Source organism: Culex quinquefasciatus, chromosome 2, assembly GCF_015732765.1.
Source record: "Culex quinquefasciatus strain JHB chromosome 2, VPISU_Cqui_1.0_pri_paternal, whole genome shotgun sequence".
In the NCBI taxonomy this organism is placed as follows: domain Eukaryota; kingdom Metazoa; phylum Arthropoda; class Insecta; order Diptera; family Culicidae; genus Culex; species Culex quinquefasciatus.
This window is the reverse complement of record NC_051862.1, coordinates 76,301,203-76,313,346: the sequence shown is the minus strand read 5'-3', so window position 1 is coordinate 76,313,346 and position 12,144 is coordinate 76,301,203. Positions and strand designations below refer to the sequence as shown.

General features: G+C 38.8%; 1 protein-coding gene across 1 annotated transcript; it reads left to right on the top strand.

Moving 5' to 3' along the window:
- The first annotated feature begins 10,207 nt into the window (after positions 1-10,207).
- On the top strand, positions 10,208-11,191 carry LOC119767836. Its single transcript, XM_038257476.1, has 3 exons — positions 10,208-10,328; positions 10,398-10,836; positions 10,900-11,191. The coding sequence occupies exons 2-3, from the start codon at positions 10,399-10,401 to the stop codon at positions 10,948-10,950; spliced, it is 489 nt and encodes a 162-aa protein (XP_038113404.1). The 5' UTR covers positions 10,208-10,328; position 10,398; the 3' UTR covers positions 10,951-11,191.
- The last annotated feature ends 953 nt before the right edge of the window (positions 11,192-12,144 follow it).

Here is a 12,144-nt window from a genome sequence, read left to right as displayed (position 1 = left end):
TTATCATTCAACCGTATGGAAATTAGTCTACAAATTGACTTTAAAAGCCTGGTTGTAAAAATTTACATTTATTGGGTGAGTGTGCGGGACGCGCTCCCCGGCTGATTCCGGCCAGGCCGACCGGGGCGGAACGATTTACGGCGAGGGATTGAATTTCAACCGCGGTGTTGTGACGCGCGGCCACAAGTTTGCAGCGAAATCGCAAGTGCACACTCTCAAAACTGGATCACAGGTTCGTCCAGCGACCGGGCGGATTTGGCCGTGACCATATTCGAAATGCGCGTGAGACGACGATTACAGTTGGTGTGCGGATTTGAATATCGCAAATGCTCACAGTTTTAATGCACTTGAGTTTATGTGGATGCGAGTTTTAACGAGGTTGAAATTGTATGGATTTGATAAGGAAGCAAATATGATCAAATGTGTTGCGTCAATAGAAGTACTATGAAATCAGAAATGTTCCACAACTTTGAATCGTCGCCATCGTGCTAACTTGTCGTACGTGCATTTTGGGCCAAATTGAGTTAAGAACGCCATTTTGTGCAGCTCACAAAGCCTCACCTTTTGACCTTCACAGATCCCTAAACTTCGATTTCAATCCTGAGATATTCACCAAAAACCGAAAAAACTCCGTGCATTTTTGTCACTTTACATATGAAAGAAGTTTCAATCTTGTCGTGCTATCTTGTCACTCCATGAAAATTAATGTAAGTGCGACAAAAGGCCAAAGGGATTTCAGACCAGGAAAGTCAGGATGCGTTTGTCGCACGTACAAGCTAGACTACCGTAAACATTTGTAATTATAACTCGGGACTCCAGCAACCAACTTCAACCAAACTTTTGGACAATGCACAGAATGGTGAGCCAAACAAAACGTGTTTGTTATTGTTTACATTGCGTGCTCTCGTTTTTGAATATTCAAGGTCAAACATTAAAACGCGTTTTTCTCGGAACGTCAAAATGGCGGGTGCGACAAGATAGCACGACGACGTCGGAATGTAATTGTTTCAGAATCAACGATTTTTTTTTTGCAATTCCGTCGTGAAACTACTTATTGCGCATTTTGCACTTTACTAGAGTCTTGCGCAATTATTTTCATCACAGTGATCTGTGGAATCGCGGTCTTTGGTGCCGGGATGCAGTGGTGTTGCGCCGGCATCTTGGCTTGCGGTGAATCTTTGGAGTCAAATAACGGCTGATGGCTGTTGTTGCTGCTTCGAGCAGGATTCCGCTGCCGGATGTCGAGCGGGTGTTGCTGGGTTTCCGCGCGGCAAGGCGTCTTCTCTCAGTGACGGTATCGGCCAACCCAGCACCTGGCTGATCTGGTTGAACCGAGAGGGGAACCTCCTTAACGATGATGGCGCGTTCCGCGCCAGAGGTGAAGATGGTCCACGCCAGAGATGAAGATGGTCCGCCAGAGGTGGAGATGTATGGTGGACGTTTTGATGCAGGCAATGGCCCCTACGCACTCACAAGCCTGGACCAACCAAAACCGTGGGTTGCCGAGGTCCTGCGGATTATTGACTTCCGCCGGGGCACTTCCTTTTCTGGGATGCAGAGCGTGACCAGTGCGAAAACGGGACTGACACTGGGACACTAGACTAACCACACAGACGCCTGAATGGCATAAGATTCCGATCTTTGCAATCGGTGATAAAATTCAACTTCTCCCTTCTAATCTTGTCCGGAAGGAAACTCCATCATTTTCCAATCCAACCCATTTTTTATGCAGTTTCGACGCAGCGCTGTCGAGCCTGTCTTAATTGCAGTGGTACGCAAATCCCTTCGCTGCTAGTGTAGTGTGTAGTATTGTAGTTTGAGGAATTATGTTATAAAGTAAAGGTTCGTTCAAGAACTGCGACCAACGGTTACAAGATTGCCGTTATAATTATGGCCTCGAGCTTATTAACCCGTAAAAAAAAACCCAAAAGTGTCAACTACAAGAATCGATCCAAGAACCTTTAACAGACCATCTCAAGACTTAACTGCCACGGCCACCACAGCTTGGTGACTAGATTGGGGTCAGAAGTCGATGCATTGCACTTGTTTAGTTTTGATGGTGTGATAGAAATTCAGTTTGCCAACTGTGATGAAAATAATCCCGCAGCACTCTACTGAGGTGCAAAGTGCGCAAAGTTGACAGTTCTCAGTCCTGCAAAGCAGTGTGATGAAAAAATCTAGGCCAAGCACGATTGACACAAAACTCTAGAAATTGCTGCAAGGCGCAATACTTTTCCTGTCATTCTTGAACGACGAAAAAGCCTACTTTTCTGTACCAAAAATAACAGAATCGAATAGCAACACTTTTCACAATAAATGCTGAATAGTTCTACTTTTCAGTACTGAAATGGGTGCTGAAAAGTTGAACTTTTCAGCACTTGTTTCGAAAAGCAACACTTTTCAACATTTTTTAGATTTAAACGATTTATTGACAAAATACATGAACATTTTTACTTAAAATTTCACTCAATGGGTGTTTTTCGGAATTGTAAAAACTCTTCGTATTTATCCAACTCGGTGAACCTCGTTGAGTAAATGTACGACTCGTGCTGAAAAAATCCTCTTTTTGCAACTTGTTGCATAAACTACTATTTGAAGAGTAGGGCAAACAAAATATAAAATTTGAAATAACAAGGCATGGAATAAACATTTGAATGAAAAAAGGTTTTGAAATGCATGCAACACCTGCTCAGTTGTTTTACAATCATTAGTTTTAAAAATATCTAAGCACCGATAATTTTTTTTCGGGGGTGGGGCATACACTTTGAAAATATTTTCTAAGGCCTTAGGCCGTTGCAACTATGTTTAAAGTTCATGCCGCACCCCTCCCCACCCCTCCTCCCCCTTCAAAAACGAGGTAAGATGCATATTTAAACTTTTTTCAAATCAAATATAGAGCTATAAATTTGGAAATCGGGGTTTTAATTGTTTTGTCAAATTGGTATAAACAGCTGTCCTACATCGTCACTTTTGTCCTGATTTGCTCCAGATTCTAGTGTTTGATGAAAAATAATTAAATAAGACAATTTTGTCAAGTTTAAATTAAAAAAAAAGTAAATATCATACCTTGTCTTTTTAAAAATAAATAAAATTCAATAGAAAATGATTAAAGCGCTAGACATTTTGCGGATCCATGGATACGTGTAGACTTAAATTTTAACATTTTTTCCTAATAAGCTAAATTAATGCTGATATATGCCAAATACAAATTTCAATGCTTCAAAATTCTTATCGATTACACCGTATGCAACTGTTCATTTATTTCCGCACACAAATCTGGATTTCCAGACCATTTTTTATTTTATTTTTTCAATTTCGGGAATTCCCGGGACAAGAAATAAAAAATCCCGGGATTTGGGAATTTCCGGTTTAGGAAAAATCCCGGGAATTCCCGGGATGGACGCACTAGGCCCTTGGATCTTTGGAAGCTTTTTCGGGTAAATTTTCGATACTTTCCAAAAATCACTATTTAAAAACAAATCATAGTTTAGCGTCCGTCATATCTAGGCTTATTGTTTTACGTGGCTTCCATGAAATTCAACGAATATCGTGAAAACGTGTGAAATTTTAAATGTTCAAACATATTGCTTTCCAGTAATTTTACGGTCCTATTAATTTTCTCAAACTCAAGCCTCTTATTGTAAGTTATTTTTTCAGAAATTTATTTTTATCCGAAATTTGCACACATTTTGATTTCTTTTTCAGCATTAAATGTTAAGTTTACAAATGGCATTTCACCTGGATGCCAAAACAAAAGTTACCTCTTTTGATACAAAAAACTAAAATAGTTCGATTTGTTTTGCTTTTGCTTCAACAATTCCAACTGAATGTTTCAGTTTCAGCATATGACTGCGGTTTTTAATCAGGTCAATACAAATAGTATCACGTGTTTGATTTCCCTTCACAATTTTTTTCCAAGAAATATAATGCGACAAATTATATGTTTTTGCTAAAAATAGTATTTTTTTTAAAAGAAAAACTAACTTAATCCACCTATGTGGTTGGAGCCTTCCTCACTCATTACCAACAATGGCTGATTTGATGGGGTTGTACACAAATTTCATCTATTTTTTAGATTCGGATTAAGAAAGTACATAAATATCACTTAAATGGCCATATCTCGAGACAGGGTTGCCAGATCTTCAATGTTTTGGACTCGTTGGAAAGGTCTTTTGATAACCTAACCAACGATGGGTCGGATGGTGGATCCGGACATAGTTTACATACATTTAAGTGAGATCCGGCTTCCAAAAAGTGCATAAATATCACTTAAGTGGACATATCTCGAGACAGGGTTGCCAGATCTTCAATGTTTTAGACTGGTTGGAAAGGTCTTTTGATAACCTAACCAACGATGGGTCGGATGGTGGATCCGAACATAGTTTACATACATTTAAATGAGACCCGGCTACAAAAAAGTACATAAACATCACTTAAGTGACCATATCTCGAGACAGGGTTGCCAGATCTTCAATGTTTTGAACTCGTTAGAAAGGTCTTTTGATAACCTAACCAACGATGGGTCGGATGGTGGAGCCGGACATAGTTTACATACATTTAAGTGAGATTCGGCTTCCAAAAAGTACATAAATATCACTTAAATGGCCATATCTCGAGACAGGGTTGCCAGATCTTCAATGTTTTGGACTCGTTGGAAAGGTCTTTTGATAACCTATCCAACGATGGGTCGGATGATGGATCCGGACATAGTTTACATACATTTAAGTGAGATCCGGCTTCCAAAAAGTGCATAAATATCACTTAAGTGGACATATCTCGAAACAGGGTTGCCAGATCTTCAATGTTTTGGACTCGTTGGAAAGGTCTTTTGATAACCTAACCAACGATGGGTCGGATGGTTGATCCGAACATAGTTTACATACATTTAAATGAGAACCGGCTACAAAAAGTACATAAATATCACTTAAGTGGACATATCTCGAGACAGGGTTGCCAGATCTTCAATGTTTTGGACTCGTTGGAAAGATTTTTTGATAACCTATCCAACGATGGGTCGGATGGTGGATCCGGACATAGTTTACATACATTTAAGTGAGATCCAGATATATGTGAAAACACATTTTTATACATAACTTTTGAACTACTTATCGAAACTTCAATCTTTATAATACTCGATCTATGGGACCCTTAACCAAGTCGAATGCAACAGGTTCGGGTCAAATCGGTTCAGCCAGTGCCGAGAAACATGAGCTAGTTTGTTGGTCACATACATACATACACACACACATACACACACACATACACACACACATACACACAGACATTTGTTCAGTTTTCGATTCTGAGTCGATATGTATACATGAAGGTGGGTCTACGACGTTTTTATACAGAGTTCATTTTTAGAGCAGGATTATAGCCTTACCTCAGTGAGGAAGGCAAAAAATGGTTCAATCGACTGTTAACTATTTAAATTACATTACGTTTATTTTTGCATTTATAATCAAATATGCCAGATTAGGCAATATTGATTCATTTTTGAGAACACTGATTGCGAAAAGATTGAAAACTTTGGGAATTATGTCATTTTCTTGATTTTTTTTAATTTTGCAAACTTCTGACAGTAACAAAACTGTAATAATTCAAAAAGCATAATGTTATTTTAGTTGTATCAAACTATTTGAAATTATGCTTGAGCTTTGAAATTTGTATAAGGGACAAACACTCAAAATGAAATATGTACTTGTCTTACTAAATTTTTGATTTTATTTATTTTTCAAAACTGGTTTTACTAATTAAATTTTTATTAAAGTTAACTTCTTAAGCCTGGAACATAGTATTTAGTGAAAAAATATTGTATCCAGAATAATCTGTCCACATTGTTAATGTATAAGATTATTGTAATAACACAGTTTTGGTTTTTTTTCAAACAGGTTTGCAATGTGAAATGAATGAAGATGAAATGCTGAAAATGTCTTGAAATACGAATGATATCTGATTGGAATTTTGTGAAGTTTCGTTTTTTCTCATTAAAAATCACTAGCTGACCCATATCCTTTAGGTCAAAAAATTGTACTTTTTGTCAACAAATAAAACACTGAGAAAAATGTATAGGGTTATGTTTATCAAAATTGAATTGAAAAAAAATGTATTTTGTTTTCATAAAGTTATTTTTCCGAATAGGTTTAATCATAACCTACAACTTTGCCGAAGACACTAAATCGATAAGATATAAACATAGCCAATGATCCCAATAACGCGAAATGGCTTATTGGAATCGATGGACAAAGACAAAGTTTCATCCAATTCTAAAAATACTGTGTGGAATCCGGTAGCTTTGAAGCGGCTCTGACTTCGACTCCGACATTAACTTCGGCTTCAAAAGATTTAGCTTCTTCGACTCGAACTTAAACTTTTGCTTTTAAAATAGCCACGCTCCACCGATTCTGGATCCAACAACAACTCGATGTAATCGTTTTTTTTGCCACTTGTCGAATTTGGGCTGGATTGAGTCAAAGTCGCTCTTTTGACCGCATCCTGAACATGCCATACCTATGAGAATATCCCCTAGTATCAACTTGTTTGATATTTCCATTAACCTGATAATCTTGAACTAAAATTTATAATCCCAAGACCGCTCAATCCCCGGCTCCATTCACCTAATCAGGTGTTCGAATCTTGCACGCAAAAACCAACGGGCGCCCTCTCACTATTTCCAAGATCCATGCGAAATATCTTAATTCTTCCAGTGTGACTCACCCACCCCGACTCAGATCATCCGCCGGCGCGTCGTCATCTGAATGCACAATTTAATGGACAACGCTTTGAACCGTTTATCCCCACGACCAAGCCAAGTCCTCCCCGAGACAGTCTAGTCGTGCCAAGTTTATCACCCTATCGCGCGCGCAGGAAAAAAAAACTCCCCTTCATTTGACGAGGCGAGCAAATAAATTTTAACTGCTGCTTCTAAGCTCTTCGGCTGGCCAGGATGTTGGCGGCGCTGGGGAGATTCCCACGCCCCACGGCCCCCATAAACATAGAGAGCATCGCGTCGTTAATCAATCAATAGGCAGTCTGCAGACGGGCTGCAAAATGTGTTGGACACAGTTTAAAAATCGGAGAAAACCATTAAATTACATTAGGTTACATAAATCATTAGCGTTTTAACCCTCTGCTGCCTTATTCTAAAATTTTGATTTTCTTTATCCAACGATCAAATCCATAACATTTCGAAAAATTATAAGTTCCTCTATCTAGTGTCGGGATTTTCAAGAATCTATGAAAAAATTATTTATGTCACCTTTTTGGATTGAAGCTTACCTAAAGGCGGGGTGGAGTTGTAGAGGGTTAAAACGAATTAGTGCGAACCAGAGAGAAGGGGACATTGAGATGACAGTTTCTACCTCTCCGCTCCCCTCCTCGAAAATCACCCATCATCCCATTAGGTGGTGATTTTGTGGCCGTTGATGAGTTTTTTTTTCCTCTGCTGCTATTTTGGCCCCGAAATGACCGCGCGAAAAAAAACTCCAGTAGCGTCAAAAGTATCACACGTGATCGTCAAAGGGCGATACGGTCACTTTTATTGGCGAGCGTGAGTTCGATGACGACTTTTCGGTGCGAGGGAGATTCCGTTTCATGCTGGCTATCAATTGAGAGGTTAGATGGTTTGCGCGTTTGAGGGAACCTTTCTCCCGAAAAGGAAAACGATGAGACAGGGGTGCAAAAACATTTGTTTTCCTCCATAGACTATTTCATATTTCAGTAATAAACATTCAAATTTCATTTTCCTTTGCTAATTTTTGTCTTCATACATAAAGATGGCAATTTAACAGCTCAAGGTGGTTCAGAATGTAAAATTAAGTGGAACTTGATTTTATTCCATCAAATTGTGCAATTTTGAAGCGTTAGTGCCTTCGAAAGAGTTTTGAAGCTAAGAACATGATTATCAGTAGAACGAGCGGCCGTGGCTGACTGGTTACGGTGTTCGCATTGTAAGCGAATGGTTCTGGGTTCGATTCCCATCTTCTCCCAACGAGAAAGTTAAGTACACAGAATTTGAAATGATGAATATGAACGAAAAATCAAAAAGTCGCTCGAGGCGGGGTTCGATCCCCCGTCCTTTGGATTGGTAAGCAAAAATGCTAACCACTAGGCCATGACGACTTGGTGAGCGTGGACTGGAATTTGGAATACTGTTACAGAGAGCGAGTTGTGGCGCTATAACCACGGCAAATAGTGTCCAGGGCATTCGTGGAAATACAATGTCCCATCCCAGAGGGTCCCGGAGTACCAAACCTTCTTAGCATGGTGCTCCCAACGAATACAATCAAAATCTCGGAGCGTATGGTGGTGTGTCCCCACGCTTCTTCCTCCCCTGTCGATTCAGAATTGTGTTGTTGTTCGAACACTCAGTGCTCAAACTCAACCCAATTACGAGTCATCTCTGCGATACGGCTTTACGCAGTAGGCCTGGCCGCTTTAACGCTTGTGATGTCTCAATGCATTCTAATGCAATGGCGCACTACAAATGTTAATGAATGACAAGAAGAGTGCTAGGCGTCATCTAACCTAAGGCATTCTCCAGGATCCCTTCGAAAGATTGGCTGCGCTAGGGTCTGATTAGATTAGATTAGATTAGATTAGATAATAACATGATTATCAGTAGAAGAAAACTATCAGTCCAACCATCATCAGGGATTGCTTTGTTGAATGATCGATGACAGGCAGACTATGATCACAGGCACAAAGTTCTGAGTCTGCGTTCGACGGATAATCGTGTTCTCAGCTTAAAGGTAGGTGCATCGAAAATATTAAGGATATGTTATGGATTTTTTCCCTCTCTTAGATTTTTTTTGGGTATGAAAATCTAAACTTAAACCTTACTTGGTAATAGTGTCAGGTCAAGGCGGATTTAGGTAGGTCAATGTAGCCTAATTGCATCAACACAATTTGCTCCACGCAACGCTATTTCCAGCTTTTGTGCCTTTATTTAAGAACAAATTGTAGTTAAACATGTATCCACACCCAAAATTCAGAGTCGAGATAATCGTTCTCTCAAAATTTATTGAGGGCTCAGTGCCAAAATCGATAGAATAATGGTACCAACTCACACCATCATAACAAATGAGTTCATTCGTTAGTTGAATCAATGAATCTCCAACAAGTGTCATACATCGACTTCTGACTTCTCCTTGGTCACCAAGCTGTGGTGGCCGAGGCAGCTAAGTCATTGGATTGGTTTATCAAAGGTCTTTGGTTCGATTCCCGTTGTCGACACTTTTGGTTTTTTGTTTGACGGATGAACTTTTTTTGCAAATGAACCTCGAGAGAATAGTTCTATCGCCCATCTTGAGCTGTGTTCTCTGCGCTCGTGAATGGTACCACTATTCTCTCGACTCGAGACCATCATTCTTTCGGACTAGCGCTGCCAGTTTTGGGTTTATAAAGGTATTCGAAAGACCTTTTCAACGAGTTCAAAAGTTTGAAGATCTGGCAACCCTATCAAAAGTTATGCGCACTTAAGTGTTATTTATGAACTTTTTAGAGACTAGATCTCATATGTTTCGATGAAAGCGTTGTCCGGATCTTTCTTGCAATCTGTCGATGGATAGGTGATCAAAAGATCTTTTCAACGAGTTAAAAAGATTGAAGATTTGTCCACCCTATCAAAAGTTATAAGCACATAAGTTCCCTGAATTATGAAGATCTGACTACCCAATCTGATGGTATGAATAATGAATCAAGTTGATAGAACACTGAAAGGTCCGCCCTTGTGTATCTATTTTGGATAGCATTACCCTCTAAATGTGAGGAAGGCAACAACCACCTAAGGGTGGATTAAGTAACTTTTTTTTTGACATTTGAACAAAACAAATCAACATAGCTTTGCATTTGTTTTTTTCATTTTTAGGAAGATCATTAAAGTAAACTTTTGAGCTACACACTAAAAAATTATGAATTCCACACATAACGTAAAGATAAAACTAATGTAAAATTAATTCATTTAATCAATAATGTGATGTAAAATTATGGCTGTTTTCACGTACATCGCCAGTTTACGGCTAAAATATCAAAGTTGAACATTAAATAATTAAAGCCGTAAGAATCCATTTCTTTAAACTTAATTTTACGTCTCTTCTGATGCACATAGCTGGAGCGTGTATTTTGATCTAATTTTAAGTGTACTTTAACTGAACTTCACGTCAGTTCATCTAACAGTGTAGCGAGCCACTCGAAATGTCAGCCATGTTGAACGCGAGACAAGCTGCTGTCGGAACGGTCGGAACAGCTCGGCCGGTGGTACAATTTCCGATAATTAGGGCAGATCTGGCAAGTACCTGACAACTAAACCAACAAAATCACATTCAAAGGTAAGATAAACATAGTTTGAATTAATTTTATAATTGTTGCTTATTGGTTGTTGTTTGTTTCTGTTTCAGGATGCAAAAAAAAAAAAACAAAGCGGACGGATTTTCCCTGCTGCATTTCGTAAAATTTCGGAACAATCATGAGCAGCAGCTTGGAGAACCGCAAGAACTCTCCCGGTGGTCTATGTTCCGGTTGTCTGACTGGAACCTGCCTCAGAACGTTCTGAGACATCTTCCGAAACATGAATCCGAAGAGTTTTGGGATTTCATCGTCGGGAATAGTCATCTTCGTGACTTCTTTGGAAAGGACAATAATATTGGACGATCCCAGACCCAACGACGACGGTTCCGACTCAAGGTCACGGAACATGGTCAGCCGCCGTACGGATATCGATGGATTAAGTTGTGCTTACGCCAACTGTCCGTCCACGGTAGCGTCCAGCAGGACACCCAATTTTCCACAAAACGGGCGTTCGTTGTCCCGCAGCTTACTTCACGGGTGGTCAACCAGGTAAGCCGAAATTTTACCTTGAATAACAGCAGTTGAGTGAAAATTGTGTTTATGTTTTTCTAGGTTAAATTGCATCGCCAATCATCATCCGGCTGGATCCGGAACCGGCTTTAGATTTTTAACAAAACGGGTCTTGATTTCCCCAGAACTATTTACGTTCTCGGTGCCCAGCTCGGATAATAAGAACAGCAATCGGGGGATGGTTCTTCTGAGACGGAACGTGGGAAGGCGTTTTAGTGAATCAGTGTTCAAATCAAGTTAGAAAGTGTATTTTCGGTAACTTCTTGATCCAGTGCAAGTGTTGCTTGAAACAAGCGAAGAAAATTATCTAAATTTAAAAAATGTAGCGTTTCTGTTCGTGAAATAAAAAATTAAACTAAAAGTGCCTCTTTTCAATTTTCTAACCTGAAAACCCAGCGATTTTATTTTCAATTTAGCAAAATTACATCGACTTGAAATTACATCATCTTATATTCAATTAACGTAAAATTCAACGCTTATATAGGTGTCTCGTTAGGTTCATGTAATTTCCAAATCTGATGTAATATTGTGTCAAATCAGACGCTCCAGTTATGTGCATCAAAACGACATAAAATTACATGATTATTTTTTGGTGTGTAACAATATTAACGGTACACATCAACCATAGCTTTTGCACCCATATTTCTGTTACAGACATTTTAGTATCTTCTAAACTACTAGTACTATCGATATGATTTTTTATTCATCCCCTAAATTAATGTCTTCAATGTTAATTACAACAAAGTTTGACTATTTATACAATCAGATTCTTGCAGGATTTGGTCCGTAAGTTTGACAATTTCGGAATAAGAAGACAACAACTTTCTTTGTTGCTGTGCACCCTTAAGGTTTTTTTTTTAATCATGTTTTAAACCTAAAATTAAAACATGATCGAAAAAAAATATTCCACATGAAATTTAAATTATAGTCGAGATTTGCATTTTTGCTATACACAAATTTCCGTTTGATTTTCTTGTAAGTTAAATCAACTACTACAACTACTATGTGCAATAATGACAGAATTCTTACATACATCAAAAGGTTACATGGAGAAAATCAGTTCCCAAAATCGTAAACAAATCATGAAATTCGGAACCACGAACAAAGTTTTCAAATTTCATGGTACTTTTTTCAAAAACTTTGTTTATGTTTCATAACTTTATGACCTATGGCTCATGATCGGTTAATTTGGAAGGTGTAATATTATTTCTAGACAGTGACGAGCGGGAACAAATTTCTCGAGAAATCAGCCATTTTTCAAGCCATTCTGTCCCGGTTAATTTGGTC

Excerpts from the sequence above, each read along its gene's own strand:
- LOC119767836 (XM_038257476.1), top strand. The coding sequence starts at position 10,399 with ATGCAAAAAAAAAAAAACAAAGCGGACGGATTTTCCCTGCTGCATTTC. Across the intron at positions 10,837-10,899 it reads CTTCACGGGTGGTCAACCAG|GTTAAATTGCATCGCCAATC; the intron begins GTAAGCCGAAAT and ends ATGTTTTTCTAG.